Source organism: Thamnophis elegans, chromosome 7 (genome assembly GCF_009769535.1).
Source record: "Thamnophis elegans isolate rThaEle1 chromosome 7, rThaEle1.pri, whole genome shotgun sequence".
NCBI classification, from domain to species: domain Eukaryota; kingdom Metazoa; phylum Chordata; class Lepidosauria; order Squamata; family Colubridae; genus Thamnophis; species Thamnophis elegans.
The window spans coordinates 79013009-79039795 of NC_045547.1; the positions used below are offsets into that span (position 1 = coordinate 79013009).

The following is a 26787-nucleotide window of genomic DNA, read 5'->3' on the forward strand; positions in this document are numbered from 1 at the left end:
CCCAAATTGTTGGGGGCAATAATGCTGACTTTCTAAACTGCTTAGAGAGGGCTGTAAAGCATTATAAAGCAGTATATAAGTCTAAGTACTATTGCTATTTATTTATAGAGTACAATAAATAACTACACTACAAATGGATGTTTTAAGATATACAAACATTAATGAAGTGTTCACGGTTTTATGGAAGATTAAATTCTAATTATCCACAGAACTATTATAAGCTGCAAAATTAAATAGCCTTATCTCTAACTTGGAAGTAGAAAATACTGAGTAAAATGGAGAATTAAAGCATTCAGGCCACTCTCAGTAGCTGACAGTCATTTTGTATCATGCAGAAATTGTTGGAGAAGGAGTTGTGAGTTTGGTTAGCCAATCATTCATTGTCAGCTTAGCAGCATCTCATTCATAAATGTTTTCCCTTAATATTAAGAACAGTTCTTTCTTTGATATAAAAGAAAGAACTGGCAAGAAATGTTATAAGATTTTGTTACAAAATAAAGCTTGCACTGTCTTCATTTCCATTTAAACCCTAGTGAAGTTCTGAATCTGTATTCTGATGTGTTTATCTCTGCCAAAGCCATTTCAATCATATATTTTATGGTTAATGTTGATAATGAAAATAATGATTAGGGGATGGAAGAAAACAATTGACATGTACAATTACATGTGTCCATGTACTTGAAAACACATCTTTAATTATTTATTGCAGAACTTATGGATCCACTGAAAAGTAAGAAGCAATATTAAAATGTAAAATATCCATGCTAAAACCCTATTTGGCTTATGTTATCTTGAGATCCGAGAATTTCTGCCTGTCATTTCTGTGGCACAGAAATCTCACAGTCCTGATCATTTAAAGTGAGGCACACAATTGTCTGTTGTAATTGGCCCAGACAATTTGTAATTAGAGAATATTAACTCCATCCTCCGTGAGAGATAGGACAATTCAAAAGTATCTGTGTGACCATCTCAATTTCAATGAGACAAATAGCATAAATATGAAAAACACACACAGTCTTAAATTTTAAAAAATTGAGACCAAAAGTGAGCAATAATATGTTTAATTAAAGGATTCCTCAAAACCCTTTTTACTGCTGTATTCATTTTACAGCCATTTCAATTTCATATAGTTTTAAACAACATTGATCAAAAGAAAGATTTGATTTTCCAATCTCTTTCACTACTAGAACTGAAAAATAATTGAAAGCTATAAGCTTATTTTTCAGTGGTGCAATGGTGTCAAAGTCTTATAAAATACAAACAATAAACCCATACCCAAGAATTGAAAAATAATGTTTACTTACAGATTGTAATAAAATATATTTATAAAATATTTTAAACAAAGTTTTGTTGGCCCAAACGTTGTTATGTAGATTTTGAACTTGGGACAGGCATTTGCATTCTAAAGGTTTTGCTGAATCAGCCATGGTTTGGCTGAACTGAATTGCTTAGATTGTTCCAGGTTTTGGCAAAATCTAAAGAAAGCAAAGAGGGGAAAAGTTGCCCAAACTTTCTGTCCACAGCATCTAACATAGCACTGGCCTACTAAATCCCTGATCTTCTGAATCTCTGATCCTTCTCCTTTCAGTTGCCACTACTGCTCATGTCCCAGCACATCCCAGTAGCTGTCTTACCTGCTCCCTCGATTTTCCCAGCATTTTTTCTCCTACTATCAGACACAGACAGTGGGGTCCCAGCCCTCTACCTGTGCCACCAAACTTCCGAGTACCTTTTTCTCGAGTCTTCTTCCTAACCACTTCTATCTGGAATAGAACATGCACCATTTTTTCCCATGTCCATGGAACAAATCAGCCCAAATGGGCATGTTTTGGTTCAGACACAACTTTTCTAAAAACCAGCTGTTGTGCACAGAATATTTTGCACATCCCAATTATTAGCTCTGGTAGTGTATGCAGGCCTCTGTTTCCACAAAACAATAGACTCAGTGTTAACAGAAAAATTGCAGTGACAGAAACCTGTCTCCTTTGGAATGCATGTGATTTCCTCTTGTGTTGCTATAATTTCTGAGGGGATCATCATGGGCCAAAATTGCCACTGTCTTAGAAGGACTATCAAACTATTTTGTTCAGAGTAGAAGCAACACATAGGGTTCTTCTTTCATATATCTCCGTTGATTTTCTGAATGCTTGTTCTCCTATTTCGCAGTGGCAAATTTCAGGGATAATCAAAATTGTGATATGTAATGCATTTTAATAGAGTTGTCATAAATATAAACGGATAGCCGCTTAGCCCTGGAAGACCCCATCATTTAGATAGAAACAATGGTACTTTCAACACAAACAACCAATATATTGGAACTAATCTGTATTGACATGGCTGTAAACAGACTTGCCATTTTTTTAATTTATTTTTGCTGAAACATTACATGAACAATATGCTAGTATGCTTCAATAGCATATTGGAATGAGCACAGCAGTTAATGTTTTGTCCATTGTATGTGATTGGTTATAAATGGCTAGAGGGGTGCTAACTATTTGATTTGTACCCACTTTTGAAGTACCACGCTAATCTACCTTCAAATATAACCTGCAGTATTTCCCCCCCCCAACCCACCCCCAATTCCAAATAAATGCTCCTTGACAGTTAATTATGAGAAATAAGAGTGCACAATTATGCCATCCAAACGACGTGTCATGCAATCTATGGAAGGGATCTGCAAGCTATTTGATCAATTTAATGTCGGTAGAAAGAGACTAAACAATAAAGGAAAAGTTACATTCTCAGCTCTTGTAATAAGAAGCATCTTTGCTTCTTTCTCTCTAGCATCAGCATGGCGCACGTGACGCACTCCTTGGAGGAATGTCCCTGCTTGCAGAGACCTTCGCCTAGATATAGGCCAATTCTCTTTTGATCAGAAGTGACACAATTACAAGAGGTGTGAGTTCCTTAGTTGTTGTGTCAGAGTACAGTAAGACTTTTTCTTAGAAAGGCATATTCCCACCCTAAGGCTATCCAAATGCAGAAGAAATCCCCTTTACCTAAGAATCCGCATGTTGGCATTTTTGTTGAAATGTATCTTATTTGGCACCTGCCCTTTTGCTCTGGTTAGCAAATGTAAGAGAGAGACTGCATATTTCATGTGTTTTCATTCCTTCTGCCACCTCAATTCTGGCCTTTTAATAAGATGGTGTGAAGCATCTGTAAGGGAAGAGCTCCTCCCTCCCCCCACCTATTTTGAAAAGTTTGTCTTGATTTTCAGTTTTATAGAATTTATACATGCATTCAAGTTGTTGTCCTTTCCAATATGTAAATTAAGATGTCTATGTAAATATGATAATCAAAGTACTTCCAGGAATAAAACCAATTAGCTTTTTAGACAAGAAAACACATTTAAAATTACCAGGCTGTTCTGTTAAAGGGTACATTATATCTGTATCAGTGTGCTAGTTAATAAGATTCTTAAATTTTTCTTTTCTCCTTTTAGAGCTATATTCAAAAAAATAAGAAAATTTTAAAAGCTGCCAAAGACTTGCCTCCAGATGCACTTATTATTGAATATCGTGGAAAATTCATGCTGAGGGAACAATTTGAAGCTAATGGATATTTCTTTAAGAGGTACTTTTCTCTAAACCTTCTTTAGTTACTCTCTTTAACCTTCTTTACTCTTTCCCTCCCTTCCTTCCCCCACTCTCTCTTAAACGTATTACAATTGTCAAGCAAATTAAAAACTTTTTTTCACCTGATCTTTGCCTTACATTTCATCTTCTCTTTTGAAAATTATTAGTTATTGTCATTCACTTTAGTAATTAGAGAGTGTTGTTCCTTCTCATTTCTATTTATATATACATTTTTATCTTTTCCAACCTTTTAAACCTTTGTCACTCATCTCAATATTTTTATCATTATGCCTCAGTCTGGTACCATCATTTGAAGTTGCTTGTTTTGACTGACTTTGATTCTCCACATTTTTGCAAATGAAAAGCAAAAGCTGCATCTAGATAGTTATTAGGTTAGCAAACGTAAAATTAAACCTTATGCTTATGAAAGAACTAGGCAACTTCAAAGAATAAACATTACAGCCAATGTTATACACTGCCTGAATAGCTCTCGATACCGTCCTGCTCGATTAAGTTAATTAGCAATAATAATCACAAGGATTGACATGGTCAGTATTATAATCCAGACACACAAACTTAGCATATGATAGTGTATTTTCTTCTAGATGCTTACATTTCTCCCACATGTTGTTGTTTTGTTTTTCATTTTCTCAGTTTCTTTGTCAAGGAAAAAAAATTTCTTTCCATTCTCACTAAGCATGCTGAACGAATAAACAGTAACTGTTTCCTCTCTCTGTTTAAGTTTATATTTTGGTTTTATTAAGAAATGTCTTAACGGTAAGATTGGAAGCTAAGCAGGAAAGCAGAAAAACAAAATCTTCACTTTGATTTTTGTAAAAAAAAAAAAAAAACCCCACCCATTTGGAGGTATCGAAGCAGCTCTCTCTCCCTCCAACATTCTTAAAATATTTTATTTACAGCATTTATATATATACTGATTTCACAAGGATTCCTGGCACCTGAAAAAAATGGAAGCATAAAAATAATGACAAAATCAGAAAACCTTAAACTCACTTCATAAGCCAGCATCGTGCAACTCTCTCATTCAGTAAAAGCTCTGAGGAACTACTTGGCTTCATTGCCTTTCAGAAAACAGGGTGGTTAGACTAAGATGCCCATCTTTTGCCCAGATCAAAGTAGCCCTAGAATGCCCAAAAAAGTTCAGTGAATCTGATCTAAAATAGATTTTTTTTTCTTATTTTCCATAATGTCAGCTGAAGCTCAGGTAAAGCAGCATCATGCCAATTGTCTTAATGCTGAGATGAGTCGAAACAATTGCTCACAAGACTGCTTTTTAAATTTGCTATTTTATGAAGCCTCGGGATGTAATAACATTTGACTTTTTTAAAATTGAAATTTTAAAAAAAGCTCCACCCCCGATGAGGTGGCAAACAACCTCATACTTTGAATAAATACATTGTCAAGAAGTCTGTATGTATGCCTCCCAAAGTTATCAGGAATTAAGTTCCACGTTTACAGTATAAAACTATCATGAAGTTGTTTAAAAACTACTTTTCCAAGTCACGTAAATGCTAAAGCACCAGTGTCAAACTCGCAGCGTCACGTTGCTGCCACGTTTTGTGATGTTTTTCCCTTTGCTGGGGTGGGCGTGGCCTGATTGTGATGCACCAGTTTGACACCCCTGTGCTAAAGAGACATTGATTCCAACCAATCTTCCGCCTTTAGTTGTCCTCGTCACAGATTGTAATCTTAGAACAGTGGTTCCCAATCTGTGGGTCGCGACCCCTTTGAGGGTCGAACGACTCTTTCACAGGGGTCGCCTAAGACCATCAGAAAACACATATTTTTGAAAAAATATGGAAAACATAAAATAAGTTTATGGTTGGGGGTCACCACAACATGAGGAACTGTATTAAAGGGTCGCAGCATTAGGAAGGTTGAGGCCCACTGTCTTAAAAGATGACAGAGAAAATGCAAGCACGAATAGAATTCTTTTTAATTTTCTGGACAGTGCAGATAGTCCTCAACTTAGGACTACAATTGGGCCCAAGATTTATGATGCTAAGTGAGACATTTGTTACGTGCATTTTGCCCCATTTTACAACTTTTGGTAAGTGAGTCACTGCAGTTCTTCAGTCAGTAATACGGTTGTTAAGTGAACCTGGCTTCCCCATTGATTGACTTTTCTTGTCAGAAGGTCGCAAAAGGGGATCACATGACCCCAGGACACTGCAACAGTCATAAATATGAACCAGTTGCTAACCAGTTGTGAATTTTGATCACATGACCTTAGGTATGCTGCAATGTGAAAAATGGTCAAAAGTCACTTTATTCAATGCCATTGTAACTTTGAACGGTCACTAAACAAACTGTTGAGAGTCGAGGACTTACATAATAATTGTAGTAACTGCTTGCCTGTTAATAAGCCAGAATGAGTTGTTTCCACATGCCAGAAAAAAAAAATCCCACTTTGATCCTAGCTCTGAACTAATAAATAAAAAGTTGCATGGAGCTCCCATCCCAAAGTTTCAACAGCTTGTATAACGTTGCGACATATTTTCTCCATGGTACTAGGTTTTCCTCACATTTGAAAAAAGTAACTTTTAGCTGTATTTTAAAATATTTTTCCTGTGACAGAATGTTTATTGTTTTTTAGGCCATACCCCTTTGTTCTGTTCTATTCTAAATTTCACGGGCTAGAAATGTGTGTGGATGCACGAACCTTTGGGAATGAAGCTCGATTTATCAGACGTTCTTGTACACCTAATGCCGAGGTAGGCCTTTATTATGATAAATGTGATCTAATAAAGTTTTTGCTCAACAAAACCATCTTAATGCGACCCAGCTGTGTATAGCTGTTTTCCAGGAATTAAAATATTTTCCAGTTTTGAACGTTTTCGGGAAATGTAAGCTCAAGTTGCAGAACCTTATGTTTATTACAAAATGAGGCAAGAATCTGTATTGTATAACTATGCTATGGCTGCGCTGTAATTAGATCTCTAAAGCTAGTACGTTATTTCATTAACAATGTAGAAGGGAAGAGAATATTATCTAGTCCCCAAATTCCAAAACCAAAGGTTAGGGTTAGTTATGAATTGAATACATCAAAATTAGTGTTTCGGGACTTTTTCAAGACTGCAGATGCAGTCTAGTGTCATTCACTTTATCAGATGCAGGAAATTATTCTGAGCAAATAATGTATCTATAGTTATAAAGTGGTACTTGCATAGGCATACAGTAGAAGCTACCTTGAGATCAGGCATATCATGACATTAAAATATTCTCATCACATGTATAACTCCTCATCCCTGGCAGATAACCCCTGGAAAAGGAAATAATCAGAAATAATGAAATTGAGAATATGAGCATAATAATACTTATTTATTGACAATCAACATTCACAGATGAATATGGAAAGGACATATTTGTATTAATGAGTTGACTTGCATATGTGGCATGATAATAATTCCTAATATTTATTGATGATAAAAGGAAGGGGAGGGAGGGAGAGAAGGAAGGACCAGCAGGAAGGAAAGAAAAGATGTAGACTTTTATCAGTTGCTTTTGGTTGTATTTCTTATGGAGGAAATAAGAGTAGAAAATGAAATGAAAATACTTGGCCTTAAAAATCAGGATGTGAAATTTCAGGAAACATTTTACTCTAGTTTATCCCCTAAAATGGTGCTAGAAATTGTAAATGAAAAAAAACTATTTAAAAAAATGAGTTTGTTTGCTTCCTTACTCTTCTTAAGTTAGGAATCTTTTTTACATTGCCATTGGCACTGTATCTTAGATAACATCCTAAATTCTTAAATAAAATTAACTTTCAATTTAACTGCCTTTGTAGGATATGGAAGTTGAAAGCCTGTATTAAAATTTGGAGTAGCGTTTCAATAGAAATTCTAGAAACTAAATTCATTTGTGTTCTGCTTATGCAATCCTTCATGGAGGCATATAATTAGGACATAATAGGGGCTATTTGTTATAGCAATTTGAGAACTTTTCCAAGATATGTTGAACAAAAATATTGTACCATTTTCTCTTCACTCACATGTGAACATCTGAGATGCAAAAGCTTGTTTCAAATTAATGGCTGGGGAAAAAACACAGAAATGTGTAAAATACGCAACATTCATTTCCAAGGAAATTGTTTATTCCCCTACCCCCAAGGTATTGTGTCTCTGTGTTTGTAACTGAAGGAAGGTTGACAAAGCTGCTGGAATTTGCTTGATTTTAAAAATTAATATTGTACTATTTTAAACCTGATAACTGGAACACTCCATTTTGTGAATATAACTATTTCCTAAATACTGATGCTAGCTAAATTGGTTTTTTAAATAACCAATTCCAAATGAAAAGTTGTGGCTCATGCATTCTTGACAGGCCCCAACTGAGAAGTTCCCTTCACTGCTTGCTAGCCAACTGAAATTAATGGAATGTTTTGAACCATTGAACGTGGACTATAGGAGTTCTTTATAATGCTATGAGGTATATATATTATGAACAGACTATATTTATTTCATTAATAATATCAAATGACCTTATTACTACTGTTCTTACCTATAGCAATAGCAATAGCAATAGCAGTAGACTTATATACCGCTTCATAGGCCTTTCAGGCCTCTCTAAGCGGTTTACAGAGAGTCAGCATATTGCCCCCAACAATCTGGGTCCTCATTTTACCCACCTCGGAAGGATGGAAGGCTGAGTCAACCCTGAGCCGGTGAGATTTGAACCGCTGAACTGCTGATCTAGCAGTAGCCTGCAGTGCTGCATTTAACCACTGCGCCACCTTGGCTTACCTATTTTGGAACAGAGGATTTTACCAAAACAATAAGAAGATAAAAGTCTTTATTGGGAACAAATATATATTTTAAACACATCAAATACTCTGTGTTTAAATACTCCATCTAAATTCCCCCCATCTAGGTTAGACATGCCATCGAAGATGGAACTATTCACCTCTATATCTACTCCACCCAGGACATTCCAAAGGGAACAGAAATAACGATAGCCTTCGATTTTGATTATGGAAATTGGTAAGTAATGCTGATCTTCAGAGATGCTGCTAACATATTCCCAAGTGATATATTAATAATCAATGTTTTTTTTTCAGTTGTGTATGTCATAATCTAGGAATTAAGTGCAGACTCATAAAAGTAAGCGAAAAATGTCTGGTATAACTTGCATCATTAGGCTGTAATCTAGGTACCAGCATTATATTTAGCACTAAAACTGTGAAATCTCCAGATGCTTTCTTCGGACAGCTCGCATACCATATCACAAAATGCTGTAGCCAGTGAATACCTGAGCATAGTAATGTTGGTAACACAAATCCAAAAACCTTTGATCGCTCGAGACATATTGAACTTTTTTCATCCTCATCTTTTTGGCCATAGAGTGAAAGTTCCACTGAATCTAAATTAGGATTTAAAATACCGATTTGATTGTCTTTTAGAAATTATGAAAGAACTGGTGTAATAGGGAAACCAAGGTTCTGCCTTCAGGCACAGAAACCGGTTGGATGGACCAGTCAATCAACCGGTTTTTGACCTGTGGGATAAATCATAGTCCATACCCATCAGCGAATATCCTATAGTAGATTGATTTGAGCCGATCATAACATTCATTAAAGTTGCTAGTCTGTTTAATATAATGTTGTTCAATTCTGAGTACCGTGTTTCTCCGAAAACAAGACTGGGTCTTATATATTAGTTTTTGCTTCAAAAGATGCATTAGGCCTTATTTTCTGGTTAGGCCTATTTTCGGGAAAATACGGTACTAAATGCATCCATCTGGCTGGCAATCTTAACGGGCTTATTTGCAGGATAGGGCTTATATTACGAAGAGCTGAAGAATCATGCAAGGACTTATTTTCCAGTTAGGTCATATTTTCAGGGAAACGGGATAGTTGTAAAAAGAGTTAGGCTGCCATTTGTGTGTTTCCTAGAAAATCTAATAGTTATAAAGCTTTTCTTACGTTAATTTTCCTTTTTTTTAAAACAAGCAAATACAAAGTGGACTGTGCTTGCCTCAAAGAAAACCCGGAATGCCCAGTGTTGAAGCGTCCCTCTGAGCCCACCGAAAATATAAACACAGGATATGAAACCAGAAGGAAAAAGGGGAAAAAGGAGAAGGAAACTCAAAACCAGAACATCACGTTGGATTGTGAAGTAGCAGCAGGCAAAACCAAGTTTCCAGAAAACCGACAGAGAAAACTTTCTCCCCTCCGATTGTCGATCTCAAATAATCAGGTATTTTTTCTGTTCTGTGATTAATCATCTCGCATAGAAAACCTCAGCAAAAGCAGGGTGTTTTTTTTTCCTCCCCTATGTATCATATTTACAATACACACATCTCACAAAAATGGGACTTGGCAGGCCAGAGAGTGGGTTAAGAACTGTAGCTTTTTTGCTTGAATCCTGAACCTACAAAGAAATTGGGTTCGAAAATAAATATACTAATTTAAATCCTTGCTGATTTCTTCAACCTTAATCAACTATTCTTGTTGAATTTCATCAGTATACAATAAGAGTTTGTTTTGAATACTTTTGCAGATCACTGATGTAAGGATATCATGCTGTGCCTTGAATTATCGGGATCATCCTCCAGAGGGATTAACTTAACTTTTATTCAATAGAAGAATTTACAGAGATGTAGGCAGTATTTTACTGCAAGGGAGTTTTATAGATGTACCCACGTAGTCCAGAATCTGTTTTAATATTTTAAATAATTTGACATGTACATAATTACCATACCAATTTGGAATGAAGGCTGGGATTGAACCAGAATCCAGGACTTAATAATAGTTTTCTGAAGGATATTTGTCCTTTCCAAGGACGAAGCTGGTAGGAGGTCTGTAATAATTTATAAACAAGATTATACTGTAGTTACGATTTGTAGTTCGGAAAAGACTACTGTTGGGCATTTCAATTACAGTCATTATTTGGCTTTTTTATGGTATTGATTCTTACCTTGCTGATTAGGAAAACGGGAGAGAATTTGTTTCAGCATGCCTGATATAGTTATATAGTTATAGCCTGCAGGAAATAAAAGCAGTGCTGCTTTGAGCAAAGTAGAGCTGGATATATACTGGGAATTAACTCCTGCCTATGCACACAGCTCCTTCACTAATTCTCCTGGTGGATAAAATGAACTAGGTGCTTGTCTCCCGTGTTTGAAACTTGCAGCCCTGATTTGATAGGTGCAGCAAGCTCAAGAGCTCCAGTACAACTAACTTGCAAAGCTTTGAGGTGGTTGAGCAGTTGCTAATGATGGGAGCCTACAGGCATCCTCGGTTTATTCCTGACAGGCCAGGCATGGCTGCTGTTTGAAGGAGCCAGATTTGATGCAACAGATCCAGGCCCAGCCCTTTTTCATGACAAGCCAGAATTCTAGTTCTAGGCTCACACTGAAAGAAAATATCAGTGTAAAACAAGCTATTTATTACTGTATTTTTCGCTCCTTGAGACGCACCTGAGCATAAGACGCACCTAGGTTTAGAGGAGGAAAACAAGCAAAAAACTTTGGAGCAGCAGTGTAGTGAGGGCAGGAGGTGGAGCCTGAGAGGACCACAGATAGGTGTCCTCTCATGTGCCAGCTCTGGCTTTTGACTCCTGCACTGCAGAAAAGAGACCGAAGAGGCGGGCAACGACAAAGACAGAAGAGGGCGGGGTTCAGCCCTGTAAAAGGACCGTGCCGCTGCAGCCTGGCTGCTGTTCAGTAAAGGAGTGCAAAGGACTTTTGGGGGGGGGGAAAGTGTGTCTTACGGAGTGAAAAAATATGGTATTTATTTTCTATTTGCTGTCTTTGAGGAGGCACATCCAAATCTTCAAGGCTGTTGTTTGCCTTTCTGCCAGCTGCACGGCGGTTCACGGAATGGGACGACTCACTGTGGAACAACCCACCATGGCCAACTCGCTGCAGGACAATTCAACCATTCAATTTAATTATTTAAAAGAATTTTTAAAAAATATTTTAATTTTTGTCATTCACATTTCATTTTGTTCCCTCCTTCGACATCCTTTCTTCAATGATTCCCTTCCACTCTTTCTTTGATATTAGTGTAGCTCTTTTCCCGCGGCGAGTTGGCTGCAGTGAGTTGTTGTAGACCGCGTGGTACAGCATGTGATTCCTACAAAGGCTGATCTATAGCAACAGTGTATTCAGCTTACTCTTTTAGTAAAGATTATAACATATTGAGAAAAATGCTCCTTTTCTCTTTTTTCTACAACGATATAGTACTTGCTAAACGCCTCTCAGACATCCTCATGGTGCTTCGTGATTTTAAAAAATTAATTCCTTCCAATTCATTGCTTAAACAAATTGGGGGGGGGGGTTATGCACACACAAGAATCACTGCTGTGTATCACCCAAACCCACTAGAAACCAGACCAATGAACTTAAAATATTAAGCCAGTTACTGACTTAATTGGAAGGCAGGCAACTAGCCGTGGAGTGGGTTTTTTTTAAAGAAAATATAGGAAAGCACTTGGGATTCCTGCAAGTGAGGCCACACCATCCCAGCAATCCTTTTTCATGTAAACGGCACTAATTGAATATGTTCTAAACGAGATAAAAATGAACACGTAAAGGAATAGAGTTTGCCCTTCCAGTTTTGATAGTAATTGTAATACAGATAATAAAGTACACAAGAACGAGAGTGGAAATATCCTGACAGGTGTACTATGCTTCACTTTTATTTTATTTTGGCAGCTATAAATTTTAACTTCAGTTGCTAGAAAACTGATGGATGATACATAACGTTAATGTGTCATTATTAGTTCCTTAACTATATCCAATATGTATACTCTTGAAAATTTTGATAGATATATAAATTAGCTCTGAGGTTTTTCAGGGTAGGAGAAATGATATGAATTATTAATGTTTAATACAAGTAAAAGAGCTATAAATATGATACCCTATTAAATGCAATTTGAGGGAAATACCTCAGATAATTTTGTACACATACTAATGCTAAACTTTGTAAATGTTTATCTGGGAGAAAGTCCCTTGTACTTAGTGGAGGTAGGAAAAATCCATAGGATTGCACTGTTAGTAAAACAATTGGAAGCACATGAAGTTAATTAACCAATACCTTAACAAAGTTTTGATGCACATCATTATCTTTCAAATTGTAAATTAATCTAAACAAAATGAAATATTTTACACATTCGAGTTAAAATACTTGTTAAAATAATATATACAGCTTGAGATGCTGAAGTTTTAGAGTAAATCTTACTTTGCTGTTTTCATATGCAAAGATATCAAAGATACTTTGGGAAGATATATTTTATCTCGGTCCGGGCTGTCAAATCCGCCAGCCAGATACGTCACACGCTGGCTACACCCAGTTTAGCAAAGGGGGAAAAGTCGCTACATGGCTGTGGCGAAGCGAGTTTGACATCCCTGATCTAAGTTATTAATTGAGTGGGCTATTAAATGAGTTGTAGGTTCTGCATGTTAGATCCTCTCCTGCATTAGCTGTGACGTGAGATTTTTTTTTACAGTGCAATCCTATTCCTGTCTACTCAGAAGCAAGTCCTAATGATTTCAGTGGGACTTACTCCCAGGTAAGTGTGTATAGGATTGCAATGCTAGTATCATAGAGTTCCCTAGGTTATGCCAGCAGCAGTAGCCGCAGCAGTAGTAGAGCTTCTGTAAAAGCAGTCATTTCCATCTTTCAGGAGCCAGATTTTATTGATGATATAGAAGAAAAAACTCCTATTAGCAATGAAGTAGAAATGGAATCAGAGGAGCAGATTGCAGAAAGGAAAAGGAAGATGGTAAGTTGGGAAGCTAGTAGCCGCTTAAAGCTGTCAGTAAAGATGAGTGACAGTTGCTCTTCCCATGCTAATCATTGCTGCCTCTCCTAGGTACTTAGAATTTGAGAATATTTGAAATCTGCTCCTTGATATGTGCTAATTCTATAAAAAACCTTTGTTTGTGTGTGTGTGTTTCTGTTTTTTTGGTTTCATAATTTCTGAAAATAGTTGTGTATATTTTCTCAAGAATCTATTTTTCTGAATTATTTCTTGTATCTGTTGCACTATCCTCTGAAAATATCTCCTGTAGTTTGACTTTTATTATTTTAATCTATCTTGGTTGGCCACGGTGATAAGGAGTTCTCTGTTTTCAAAACTAGTTATGAATATATTTCTAACAATAATAGAAAACAAACATCGCTATAAAGACAAGAGTCCTTAAACATGAGATACCAGATACTTGTCTTTTAATATGTTGAACAAACATGCTGAATGTTGTTTTATTTAGTGAAATACAGAACTCCGAAGATAGATTGAACAACTTAAGATTTTAACAGGAGACATGTATTTAGAAAGAACTGTGAAAACGAGAAAAAGAATATTTCAATAGCAATGAAGTAAAATTGAAGCAGTTTTTTAAGCGTCTTCTTTAATCTTTAATCATTTAAAGATTAAAATAGTTAAAATAATTTATTCCATGTGATAGCTACTTGAATATTAATTTATTTTTGTAGTGATCTATATACATACAAGTAGGAGGTATTTTTAAAAACTATTTCCATCTTCTTTCTTGCCCTCTGGGTGAGTCTGTTACAGAGCCTGGTGTGTATACCTTCTGTTTTTCTTTCCCGTTTAAATTCTCTTCTCACAAAATTAATTAATCCTTAATTGTTATAACAGGTTTTTTTTCCTAAGCTACTCTACATAATACTTAGTGCTTTTCTGCTTAAAGATGTTCCTCCTATTTTAAACACCGAGTTTATAGCCAAACCCTTTACCCTCTTCAGCCTATCTTTTCAGGAAATATATGTTCTCTATCATAGTGATCTTAAAATCTTGACCACTGCCCTTCCTTTCCATTTGCTCCCCAGTTTTAGTATCTGCTTTAGGATACTAGTAACCATCATTGCTTCCTCTTTCTGTTCAGTAGCTAAAGCATTTGCCTTGTTTTAACTGTTTTCTTTCCCTTTCTATTTAAAATTTGCATATATTAAATATTTTGGTACTGTGATTGATCCTCATAGTTTTTCTATATGCACTAAATTATTTACCATTACAAATCTGTAGCTAACTCCCATAGCCTATGACTTCGTTGCTGTCGGGTCCTTGCATCTTTTGCTTCTTTATTGTCTGAAAGATCAGCTTCAGTGGCATTTTATATCTGCCCTCATTTCTATTCTTGTGCAGTTTTCCTCAAAAGGAGAGAAACAAACATTGAAACATCATCTACCGGGTTAATTTTTTTGGTTTCCATCTCAAGTTATCCTAACCTGAAAATAGGGAAATATTCCTGTTTTCTCCACTGTCTAATACATGTAGCAAATAAATACAGGTAGTCTCGACTTACAGCAGTTCATTTAGTGACTGTGCAAAGACACAACAACACTGAAAAAAAAGGGACTGATTAAAAAAGTGTGTGACTGCAGCATCCCCCCATGGTCACGTGATCAAAATTCAGAGGCTTGGCCCATGTTTAAGCCGGTTGCAGTTCCCGGGGTCATGGGAGCCCCCTTTGTTACCTTCTGACAAGCACTGTCAATGGGGAAGCTCAATTCACTTCACCACCATGTTATTCACTGCAGTGATTCACTACCATTGTGGCAAGAGCGGTCATAAAATGGGGCAAAACTTACTTAACAACAGAAATGTACGGCTCAATTGTGATCATAAGTCAAGGGGCTACCTGTATTTAATAAATGAGGCCCAAAACAAAGAAGCTGTCACCACCAGTGTTCTCAGTGGCATGAGAGTACAGATCAATCAACGTCCATTTGGCATGATGGGTTATAAGGCCAATTGCAGGAGGAAGATGACTAGAAAAGAAGTTTTAAGAACTTCAGCTTTCAGTGTTTGATTCCGCTCACGATACATAATAATGATCTTTCATAGTTTATAGAAACTTGGGACTGTGTAGGGCATAGCAGCAAATGCACTTTCCCTCCGCACTCTTATAATTGAAAGATAAAGATGACAAAATAGATATTTCTTCAGCAGAGGGGAGAGAACTACTAAATTAAAGCATCATGTCAAGTTTGGGCGGTAACTCTTTTGAACTTTGGCTTTTCTTCCCATACCTGCTGAGTTGAAGCCATCAAATAAAAGATGCTACCTTGCACTTTAAAAAACAACAACAAAGAATAAGAGTTACTATAAGTAACTCTACTCATGCTTTTTCTCAGTTTGCTTATCTGCAAGGAGAAATCTTATGATCATGGAAAGCAACCAACACATTGGATTTCTCTCTCTCTCTCTCTCTCTCTCTCTCTCTCTCTCTCTCTCTCTCTCTCTCTCTCTCACTCACTCACTCACTCACTCACTCACTCACTCTCACTCACTCACACACACACACACACTCACACACACACACACATCTAGTAACTTTCTCCTCCAGTGCTGCAACGTTTCCCTTCTCAAAAAGTCTGCAATTCCCAGACCAGATTTTGTAAGCTGGAAAAAAAGGATGGACCATAAAATAATTAAGAAAGATGGAAGCTAGAGAAACCGAAACTTCCAATAGCAGTTGCTGGAAATGCTTCCTCCTATCTGAAAGATCAACTTGCTCACCTTAAGAATCTTAGAAGATTTAGGTGATATAGGTATCAACAGAACTATCAAAGCAGGCAGACGAGGAGTAAAAACAGAAAGCAGTTCCTGTTGCTCATGTATCTACAGTTGCTGGGGGAATTCACAAGTGATGTCATAATCCTGTCAACCAATAGGAAGATATTTCCAAGACTTCAGTTTCCAGCCAATTTTTAAAGTAGATTTTAATAAAAAGATTAGCTGAACAATTTCTAGCGTTGTGAAATATAAGAGAAATACATATTAACAGTAGAAGCTGAGTATGTATGGCCGTTTGGGTAATATTGGCACTTGAATCAAATCAATACCTAAGATTGCATTCAAGGATGTATGAAACAATACACGTGCTAGAATCTTCAGGAAGCATTTTTGGATCTGTATATTCTGTGGCAACAGTAGTGGGAAACTATCTCACAGGTATTGGCTCAGAGTTATCAAAATGGAGGCTAGAAAACTACTTAGTTAGGGCTATCTAAACTGATCATGTATAGAAAACTTTGAACATCCTGTTGCCATCAACAGCGATCCGAGTATTATTTCTAGAGGATATTTTTATTGTGTGTATGAAACAAATATATCAGAAGACCAAAAGGGCAAATAGTTGTCCAATTAATGGGGTGAAGTGCTATCTTTCATAGGATTCCTCTCTAAGTGGACCATTGGTTGGGCTGCTGTCACGGACCCTGTGACAATGTCATACATGAAGTAAAATGTTTTAAGGTAGCCATTGAAGGCTGGACTCACTCTGGAACCACAGTGGAGGCAGATTTATCTGTTCTGGTCATAACTCCAGCTGTCTGGATTATTGGCAACTGAGGGAATGGTGTGTGGTGGATACTTGCTGGCAATAAAGAAAAAAAAGGCACAGTTCTGACTGGTTGCTGAGATAAAATGAGCATTAAGGTACAGGTAGTCTTCAACTTACGACCACAATTGAGTCCAAAATTTCTGTTGCTAGTTGTTAAGTGAGTTTTGTTTCGTTTTCCGACTTTTCTTGCTACAGTTATTAAGTGAATCCCTGCGGCTGTTAAGTTAGTCACACCGTTGTTAAGTAAACCTGGCTTTCCCCATTGACTTTGCTTGTCAGAAAGTCACAAAAGGGGACTGTGTGACCCCGGGATGTAACAATCGTCATAAATGTGAGGCAGTTGCCTAGCGTCCAAATTTTGATCCTGTGACCACAAGGTGGCTGCCATGATTGTAAGTGTGAAAAATGGTCATAACTCACTTTTTTCAGTGTTGTCGTAACTTTGAACGGTCAGTAAACAAATTGTAAGTTGAGGACTACATGTAATTTATGCCTGAGGTTGATAGGGCTTTAATTTCCACTGAAAAGAGGAAATGTGTTGTTGGAAACTTGTACCTCCAGGTCTCAGGTGCTCCCATCAGTATAAAACCTCACAATTCTCTTGTTCAAGTTTCACTCATCACTCAACAATTTCTGTGTGTGGTCCCTGGCCACAATGAAATTGTTATTGTCACTCTCGCAGAGGCATGCCACCATCATGCCTCCTTAGTTGAAAAATCTCAGTAGCTCAGCACTAGCTTATTTAAAGTTTTCTTCTTATCTGTGAAAAAAATGAAGAATCAGAATAAGATTCATAAACGCAGGGGTTTGGTGAGTTAATTTGTGTGCTTGTGACATCCGTAATAAACACTATTACCATAAATATAACTTTAACGTAATGATTTATCTGACATGATGATCCTTAGATGGCTAATTGTATACCTCAAATAAAGGAGAGGATGTTTTTTTAATGTTCAAAGAAGTTTAAATCCTAGTCATTGTAAAAGCACTATAGAAAGTTGCTCAGATATTGATAAATGCATAATTTGACCTCGTTTCTGAAGATGGGAGATAATGTTTACTATTTATAGGTTATAATATTTTATATAATGTAGTTGTGAAGTACCAGTGCATTTAAAAATAATACATGGATTTATTCATGTAGAAAAAAATGTTTCTTATGAAAACTACTTTAAATCTTAAATTAAATAACTGTTCATTTAATACTAATCCATACTGGTCCCCATCCCCGGTTTCAAAATATAAATGCCATACCATTACTAGGGAACAAAATGTGGATTCTGTCAAATTGATTTTATGAATGTGACCTGTCAAGAATACTTTGAATAACTTTTTTTTTGTATTTTAAGTCCTTTAATGTATAAATTGTTTAAACATCAATCAGTGTTATTAAATTCTTCAGACCAGAGAAGAACGGAAGATGGAAGCCATCCTTCAAGCTTTCGCCAGGTTAGAAAAAAGAGAAAAAAGAAGAGAACAAGCTTTGGAAAGAATCAGTACAGCTAAAACAGAAATAAAATCAGAATGCAGGGATACCCAGATCATCAACGAGACGGAGTTTGTTCAGGTAGATACCTATGTTTTATTAAGCAGTTATCTCTAGAAATTATCTTACCTGTTTTGATGCTTTTGATACATAAAGTCAAGTAGTGTTATTTCTTCATTGCTCTGTTCCTATCCCACACTTCTTGTGGCAATACATTTGGGTGTCCTCTGTCTAAGCAACAATACAGTGAGATGGGCTGGGCTAAGACCGAGTGGCCAACCCAAGTCACACAGGAGTCTCTGTGACTTCAGTGAAGGCCTGAGCCTCTGTCATCTGGCCATCAAACTGGTTGCTTCATTCTAGTTCACCAACTTTTGCAGTGCTTAACATTTGCACAAGAGAGTGAATTTTGAGATTTGGAACTGTACGGGAATGCAGTCCTAGCGTTCGTAATAATCGGTGGAAATAGTACTTACATAAGAGAAAGATGAAGTAGAACATAGCCCTTTTTCTTAACCACATACAAAATAAAAATACTGCCAAGGCAGGGAAACACTAAAATGATCCTAATTAAGAGCAGTATTGCCAAACGTATATTTTTATGCTTCATGTATTTTTTTCCGATTTGGGAAAAGGCGCAAAGTTTATCGCAGGTGTATAACTTTGGATTATGTGTAATGTTCAGGAACCAGCAAAAGAGGAAACTGCCACCAAGCCAACACCTGCCAAAGTCAACAGGACAAAACAGAGAAAAAGCTTTTCCCGGAATAGAACGCATATCGGGCAGCAGCGACGAAGGCACAGAACCGTTAGCATGTGTTCGGATATCCAGCCATCCTCTCCTGACGTGGAAGTGATTTCACAGCACAACGAACCTGAAGCCACCGTGCTTTCCACCGAGCCTGAAGCAGAGACCCCCGTGGCTGAAATAGTTCCTGAACCTGAAGCCCCAGCACTTAATAAATGCCCCACTAAATACCCCAAAACAAAAAAGGTACGTGGGACTTCATTGCTGCTCGGTCTGAGATGAGAAGTAGCTAATAACAGTTACAAATCCTTGATTTACCACTAGACGAACTCGAAATTTATTTTTTTTTAATATATGTTTTATTAATGCATTTTTTTTATAAACATAAAAAGTCCCATATCTATCTGAACAGTGTGCTGTCTGGGCACAGTTAGTTTTAAGTAAAAGTACAACAATAATAATAGTAATCATAAGAAGCATATCGATATCAGACACACAGTAATAATACAATTAGTTGTATTAAAACATATGAAGAACGGTTGCAGGAACTGGGTAGGTCTAGTTTAATGAAAAGAAGGACTAGGGGAGACATGATAGCAGTCTTCCAATATCTCAGGGGTTGCCACAAAGAAGAGGGAGTCAAACTATTCTCCAAGGCACCTGAGGGTAGAACAAGAAGCAATGGATGGAAACTAATCAAGGAGAGAAGCAACTTAGAACTAAGGAGGAATTTCCTGACAGTTAGAACAATCAATCAGTGGAACAACTTTCCTCCAGAAGTTGTGAATGCCCCAACGCTGGACGTCTTTAAGAAGATGTTGGATAGCCATTTGTCTGAAACAGTATAGGGTTTCCTGCCTAGGCAGGGGGTTGGACTAGAAGACCTCCAAGGTCCCTTCCAACTCTGCTATTGTATTGTATTATTGTATAGTTTATCCTTGCACAATTTTAAATACATTTTTTATTATTATTATCTTTTTAATCTTTTTAGTTTCTAACCTCTGTTTCTATTAGTTAACCATTGGTAAAGCAAGTTCCATGTTAAAGAGAATTCTGTTACTTTTCTTTTCAATGTTAATCTATTCATCTCAGTAATATTGATAATATTGTAATATTTCTTTTATAACACTTTCCTCTGTCAGCATCTCTTTCCATTGTTGTGCAAACAATTCTTGCTGCTATTAATACATGTAAAATTATGTATGTATTCCCTTTATTATACTGTTCTGGTAATATACCCAACAGAAATATTTCTGGTTTCAAATCTGTGTGTTGCTTTTATCATTCTTTCTATCCACGTATGTATTTTAGTCCAGTATTTTATTTTATTTTTGCTTTGGAATTTGACCTTTCTGTTGCTAAGCGAGACCATTAGTGAGTCTTGCCCCATTTTGCTATCTTTTTCGCCACAATGAACCAAGGTGGTTGTTAAGTGAATCTGGTTTCCCCAAAGGTCTGACAAGATCTTTGCTTGTCAGAAGGTCGCAAAAGAGAATCATGGGACTCTGCAACTGTCATAAATATGAGGCAGTTGCCAATCATCTGGGTTTTGATCGCTTGACCCTGACCCTTAAGACTACAATAGTCTTAAGTGTGAAAAAATATTAATCGCTTTTTTCAGCACCGCTGTAGCTGTATGTCTTTTCACTCTCTCTCTCTCTTTATGTTGACCGGAACACCAGAGTAAATGCTCTACTGATTTTTCTGTTATAGCACTTGGTGAGCGAGTGGTTAAGTGAGAAGAACGAGAAGCCGGGAAAGCCAGTGGAAAACATCTCCGAAAAGCCTCTGCGCATAACCACCGACCCAGAGGTCTTGGCGACCCAGCTGAATTCTTTACCAGGCCTCACTTTCAGCCCGCATGTATATACGACTCCGAAGCACTATATCCGTTTTACATCCCCCTTCCTTTCTGAAAAACGGCGGAGAAAAGAACCGATGGAAAGCATTCTGGGTTCCTGTAAGAAGGTAACGTACCTGCTAACCTAGGGCTATATAGAACATTTAAAAAAAAAAACACGTGATAAGTCAGTTTTCTGGATTAGGAAGTGGCAAGGGATTCCCGATAAAATTGCTTTTCGGTAGCAGCACCGAATCAGTTGTCATTCCACCATTGGGCGAAGAAGACCTTTTGTTATTTTGCCAAGCTGATTATATTAATTTTGTTCCCTAGTTTTGAGCTACAGATTATGTTTGGTCTTAATAATGACAGTATCTTAAAAACAACTTTTGTGTAAGGTGAGCTTTTAAGTGTGTTTTCACATCGTCATCTTCTGTTTCGCAGCGTTGGTTAAAGCAAGCGATGGAAGAAGAAAACTCGGTTGTTGGGTTTTTCATCTCCTCGCCCCACGAAAGATCCAGAAGTCCTGCAGTCAACGGTGAAAGTAGAAGCCCCTTGTTACTGACCGACAGCTGTTGCTTGACAGGTGACGTTAGTGATGTGTTTCACCCTTATCCCATGTTCAGGGCTGGTGTGGCTTATGGTTTCCAGACCACCAGTTGGGAGCCTCTTTCTCAAGTACCCTTTGAACAGGTTGTCCTCGACTTAGGAACCCAAAATGTCTGTTGCTAAAGCAAGACAGTTGTTGGGTGAATTTTGTCCCATTTTACAACTTTTCTTGCTACAGTTGTTATATGAATCACTGCGGTGGTTAATTTAGTAACACAGTAATTTAGTGAATCTAGCTTCCCTATTGACTTTGCTTGTCAGATTACATGACCCCGGGACACTGCAACCGTTATAAATGTCAACCAGTTGCCAAGCGTCCCAATTTTAATTACGTAACAATGGGGATGCTACAGTGGTTGCAAGTGTGAAAAACGGTCATAAGTCACTTTTTTCAGTGCTTTTGTAACGTCAAATGATCACTAAATGAACTACTGTAAGTAGAGGACTATGGCTCAAGTACTGTCAGAGGAAGGTTCCCCTCCTTTTGGTGTGTGTGTGTGTGTGTCTATATATGTATATAGGAATAGCACTTAGACTTATATGCCGCTTCACAGCCCTCTCTAAGCGGTTTACAGAGTCAACATATTGCTCCCAACAATCTGGGTCCTCATTTTACTGACCTCGGAAGGACGGAAGGTTGAGTCAACCTTGAGCCGGTCAGGATATATAGAGATAGATGATAGATAGATAAGATAGATGATAGATAGATAGATAGATAGATAGATAGATAGATAGATAGATAGATAGATAGATAGATAGATGGATGGATGGATGGATGGATGGATGGATGGATGGATGGATGGATGGATGGATGATAGATAAATTTGTGTGGGAAGTTTTTTTCATATATATTCAGTTTCAACTCCTGAAAGAAGGGAAATCCTCTTACCACACTGGACTTAGGACTTAATCTTCGTAAATGTCAACGTCCATAAGGCAGTGACCGTTGCATTGTGAAGGCCAGGGGCAGGACGTCACGGATTACAGCACGCCATTGATTCCGATTTAGGGCGGCTTGTTGGGCATCGGTTATTGAAAAATGGAGTGGTTGAAGATCGTGAGCCACTTGGGATATCCACGTTTTCTTTGGGGCATTTCGTGCGATTTTCCACCCATCCGGTCGCAGCGAGTTAATCGATCGGTAAGGTAATCGGCTATTGTCCATACGGCAAACGTGTCCAAACCACCTAAGTCGTTGTCTTAGGTAAAGTTCTTACCACACATTAGTTTTAAATCATGGAGCAAATGTTTAAATCAACCACAAGTGTTTATTTCTTTAAAACGATAGTTCATTTTGCAGCCAGTGACGAGTTCATGAACCTGTTCTAAATACACATTGTTTGAAACCCGCTACACTATCCGTACGACCAAGAAAAATGACTTAATTGGTCTCCTGCTTTTTCTCCCCATTGTTACCTACAGATCTGACAACGCCACTCAAAAAGCGAAGACAGTACCAGCTGCAGGACTCCACCTACTCAGAAACATCGACGCCCACTCCTTCTCCATATGCCACGCCCACCCACCCTGATCTCTCTGCCTCGGACCCCTTGTTGCTGGCCACGCCTCCCAGAATAAAAACGGAAGATGACACCTGTAGGAATGGTTACAAACCTATTTATTCATCTGTTACTTCAGTGATTCCATGTGTCCATGGAAACCCAGTGCACTTTGAGGTGAGCCTTTGGCTACTCCGTTGCTTTACCTTGTTAGGTATAAAGCAACTGCTTAATTGCTTCAGAATAATAAAAAAACACTTCTGTTCGTGAAGGATAAAGCTATGCAGGTATTCCTCAACTTACAGCAATTCATTTAGTGGCTGTTCAAAGTTGCAACACTGCACTGTTGTAAAATCTGACTTATGAAAATTTTTCATAGTTACGCCCTTTGCAGCATGCCCACGATCATGTGATCAAAATTCAGCCGCTTGGCAACTGGTTCATATTTATGAGCCTTTGCTTGTCCCAAAGTCATCTGATCCCTTTTGTGACAAGCAAAGTCAATGGGGAAGCTAGATTCACGACGACTTCACAATCAGGTTACTAACTTAACAACTGCAGCGATTCACTTAACTGGTCATTAAACAAAAGTCGTCAAATGGAGCAAAACTAACAACCAATGCCTCACATAGCGACATAAATTTTGGGCTCAGTTGTAGTCATAAGTCCAGGATTACTTGCAATACTGTTACCTTTAGAAGCCTATGAAAAATGTTCCTAAAGAGGAAGAGTGGATCACGGCCCCATGTCCTGTTTTTAGGTTTCATACTCGGTCAGCTCCTGCAATGCAATCAACCCTTAACTGAATAATAGGTAGCTTTACACAATTGAAGAGAAATTATTTTGTACTTTATTTTCAAAAATCATCGGAATGATTTGGTTCTGCAGTTTTTAAACATTCTTTTTTTTTTTTAACTGCAGAATATTTCTTCACCTGACAGTTCTCCAGAAGTGAAGAGGCGAACATTTAACCAAGAGGTAAGTTTGTGTGGGGCGTTTTATTTGGTCTGCTTTGTAAATCCTTATTCTACACTGTAAATTCTTAGAATGTAGGAATACACATTTGCAGACAGTAAATCATAAGAGATAAGAAAAGATATGTGAAATCCTGATGAATCATTAATAGTTCCTAGGGTCCAACTTCCTACTTTCACAATGTAAATAGGATTTTCTTTTAAAAGAAAAAAGTTGATGGAATGTACATAAAGTTTAATATACTAAAAATAAAATAACAGATATGCAATCTAGATATGGCAAAGTGTTTAGACACTCTTGTCTTTTAATGTAATTCATAAAGAATCCATCTGGTGTCTTCCATCTCAGGTTCAATTAATCTCAATACAATTAATTGGAATAACTAACTTTCGTTATTCTTCCAGAACTTTTCAGTTCTTCGGAATGTTTATAGTCCCCAGCTATGATTCAAAGATTGTTTCAGAAAAGCAGTTTAAAAAGAGAACAACGGGAATATGAAAAATAGAATAATATGAAAGAACAAAGAGAAATAAAAACATAGGAGTGTCAATACGAACACACCTGTACCCTTAAAGAAAAACTACCACATTTTCTAGATCTTTATTGAATCGAACTACAAGTTAGAATATTAAAAATAAAAATTGCATGATAGGAAAGGATGAAGAGAAATAAGAACCTGGGAGTGTTTATAGTAACACACCTATAACCTTATGGGAAAAACCTCACATATTTTATAAATCTCCATTGAATAGATTTACAAGTTCCCTTTAAAAGCGAATCCAGAAAAAATGAAACTCTACATTAAAAGCAACTAGCGGAATAGTTACCACGAAGAGACCTTTTATTTAGGCAAATGGTTTTTACACGATTTCCCCTAAGTTGTCCCCTCCACCATCTTTTTTTGGACAGGGTTACGAACGTTCCTGCTCCTCCATGCTAGCGCTCAATCCGTTCAGAAATGCCAGCCTTACGGAGATATGCCTGCAAGAGATCAAAACGATTGGCTACTCCAGTCCCAGGAGCAGGTCCGATGGCCCCCGGCAGTGCTCGGGAGAAAAAGAGAGCCCCTCTTCCGAGCTCCAGCTGGGACTTGAAGTCATCGAGCAAAGTGCACTGCATAAAACGCTGGACGCTCCCTGCCACAACCGGACTGATGCAAACAGCCAACTGGAAACGGCTCACTGCGGGCGGGGACCAGTGTATCCAACCTGGATCAACAGTCCCGACAGGACAGGTGTCAATTTCTCCATGAATTCTAATTTGAGAGACTTAACTCCTTCGCACCAGTTAGAAGTCGGTGGCGGGTTCCGAATCAACGAGTCAAAGTGCCTGATTCCAGACGATGCTCGGGGCATGTTTGTGGAAACGCCCGTGTTTTGTACTTCTGAAGAGGGACTCGCCGCTAGTTTTGGAAGGACGGCCAACAGTGACAACATGATGGATGGCAATTGCACACCCCAGAATCCTCCCCAAAAGAAAAAGGTACCAACTCAAGTGGAAGTTTTAACTTAAGGTGCAAGACAACACTAGGAAGGCATTTCCTTCTTGTCCATAAATTTATATTCTTAACGATTTTTCAAAGGCTTTAGTGTAGGTGCCCACTGGGAAACTGAATCAATTTATGGACTAGCAAGTTTAATTTTCACTATTGGAGGCAAATATTTCTGTAGACTTCAATTGTGCCTTTTTATGCTTCTCCAAAGCCACAGGAGTAGATAAATATAAAATGAAGGTATACAGGTAAGTCCTCCTCGACTTATAACCACAATTGAGCCCAAAGTTTCTGTTGCTAAGTGAGACATTTGTTAAGTGAGTTTTGCCCCGTTTTACAACCCTCCTTGCCATAGTTAGTCACACGGTTGTCAAGGGAATTTGGCTTCCCCGTTGACTTTGCTTGTCAGAAGGTCGCAAAAGTGGATCACATGACCCCAGGACACTGCAACCATCATAAATATGAGACAGTTACTAGCTGTCTGAATTTTGATCACGTGGCCCTGAGGATGCCTCAGTGGTCGTAAGTGAAAAACGGTCTTGGGTCACTTTTTTCAGTGCCGTTGTAACTTTGAACGGTCACTATAAACTAATTGTTGTAAGTCAAGGACTACCTGTAGTTGGAGGTTGGAAGCTGATCATCTACAGCACTGGAGCAGCTTAGTCTGAAGTAAACTTGTGAAGGGAAATGTCCATAACGTGATTAGGGATGCAGTAATGTGACATGGAGTTCATGTCAATTTGAAGATGGATTGCAAGTGACTTTTTTGAAGTCTGTTGTAATGTCGAACAGTCGTTAAGCAACTGGTCATAGGTTGAGGACTACCTGTCGGTGCTTCATAAGCAGAAATTTCTACATTAATAGAAAAGCAAGCCAATGCCAATGTGTGAAATATTTTTAAATTAATTTGTGAGGCTTGGTGCTTTTAAAATACTACAATGAATTCGTTGACATATCTATGGAGATTCTCGGTCATCCAGGTCATAGTTGTCCCCAAACTGCTTTTTCAGAACGCAGCCGGGCTTCGTTTTTCCTTCAGTCCTTCTTCAGAACTGAAGAAGCTTCTTGGAGGAGAAGCGAAACCTCTTCAAGGAAAAACCAAGTCCAGTTGCCTTTTGAAAAAGCCCCTTTGGGACAATGAATCGGCCTGTTATTCGGACGGTCAAAGAAGACAAAATAAAATAGGCTCTAAGATGATTGTGATGAAAACTGACACAGAGATCAT

General features: G+C 37.7%; 1 protein-coding gene across 8 annotated transcripts in view; it reads left to right on the top strand.

Moving 5' to 3' along the window:
- Positions 1-26787, top strand: part of KMT2E (lysine methyltransferase 2E) — a 56209-nt gene that overhangs the window by 22913 nt on the left and 6509 nt on the right. For 5 of the 8 annotated variants that reach the window (XM_032220828.1, XM_032220829.1, XM_032220830.1 and 2 more), the window contains 13 exons: positions 3446-3576; positions 6196-6313; positions 8469-8578; positions 9547-9793; positions 13049-13111; positions 13226-13324; positions 18316-18480; positions 19085-19393; positions 20861-21115; positions 21432-21573; positions 23019-23272; positions 24017-24073; positions 24980-25552. In XM_032220828.1, the coding sequence (XP_032076719.1) occupies positions 3446-3576; positions 6196-6313; positions 8469-8578; positions 9547-9793; positions 13049-13111; positions 13226-13324; positions 18316-18480; positions 19085-19393; positions 20861-21115; positions 21432-21573; positions 23019-23272; positions 24017-24073; positions 24980-25552 (2523 nt within the window). The remainder of the gene's footprint in view (positions 1-3445; positions 3577-6195; positions 6314-8468; positions 8579-9546; positions 9794-13048; positions 13112-13225; positions 13325-18315; positions 18481-19084; positions 19394-20860; positions 21116-21431; positions 21574-23018; positions 23273-24016; positions 24074-24979; positions 25553-26787) is intronic. The other 3 variants (XM_032220833.1, XM_032220832.1, XM_032220834.1) reach the window with 3 other exon arrangements.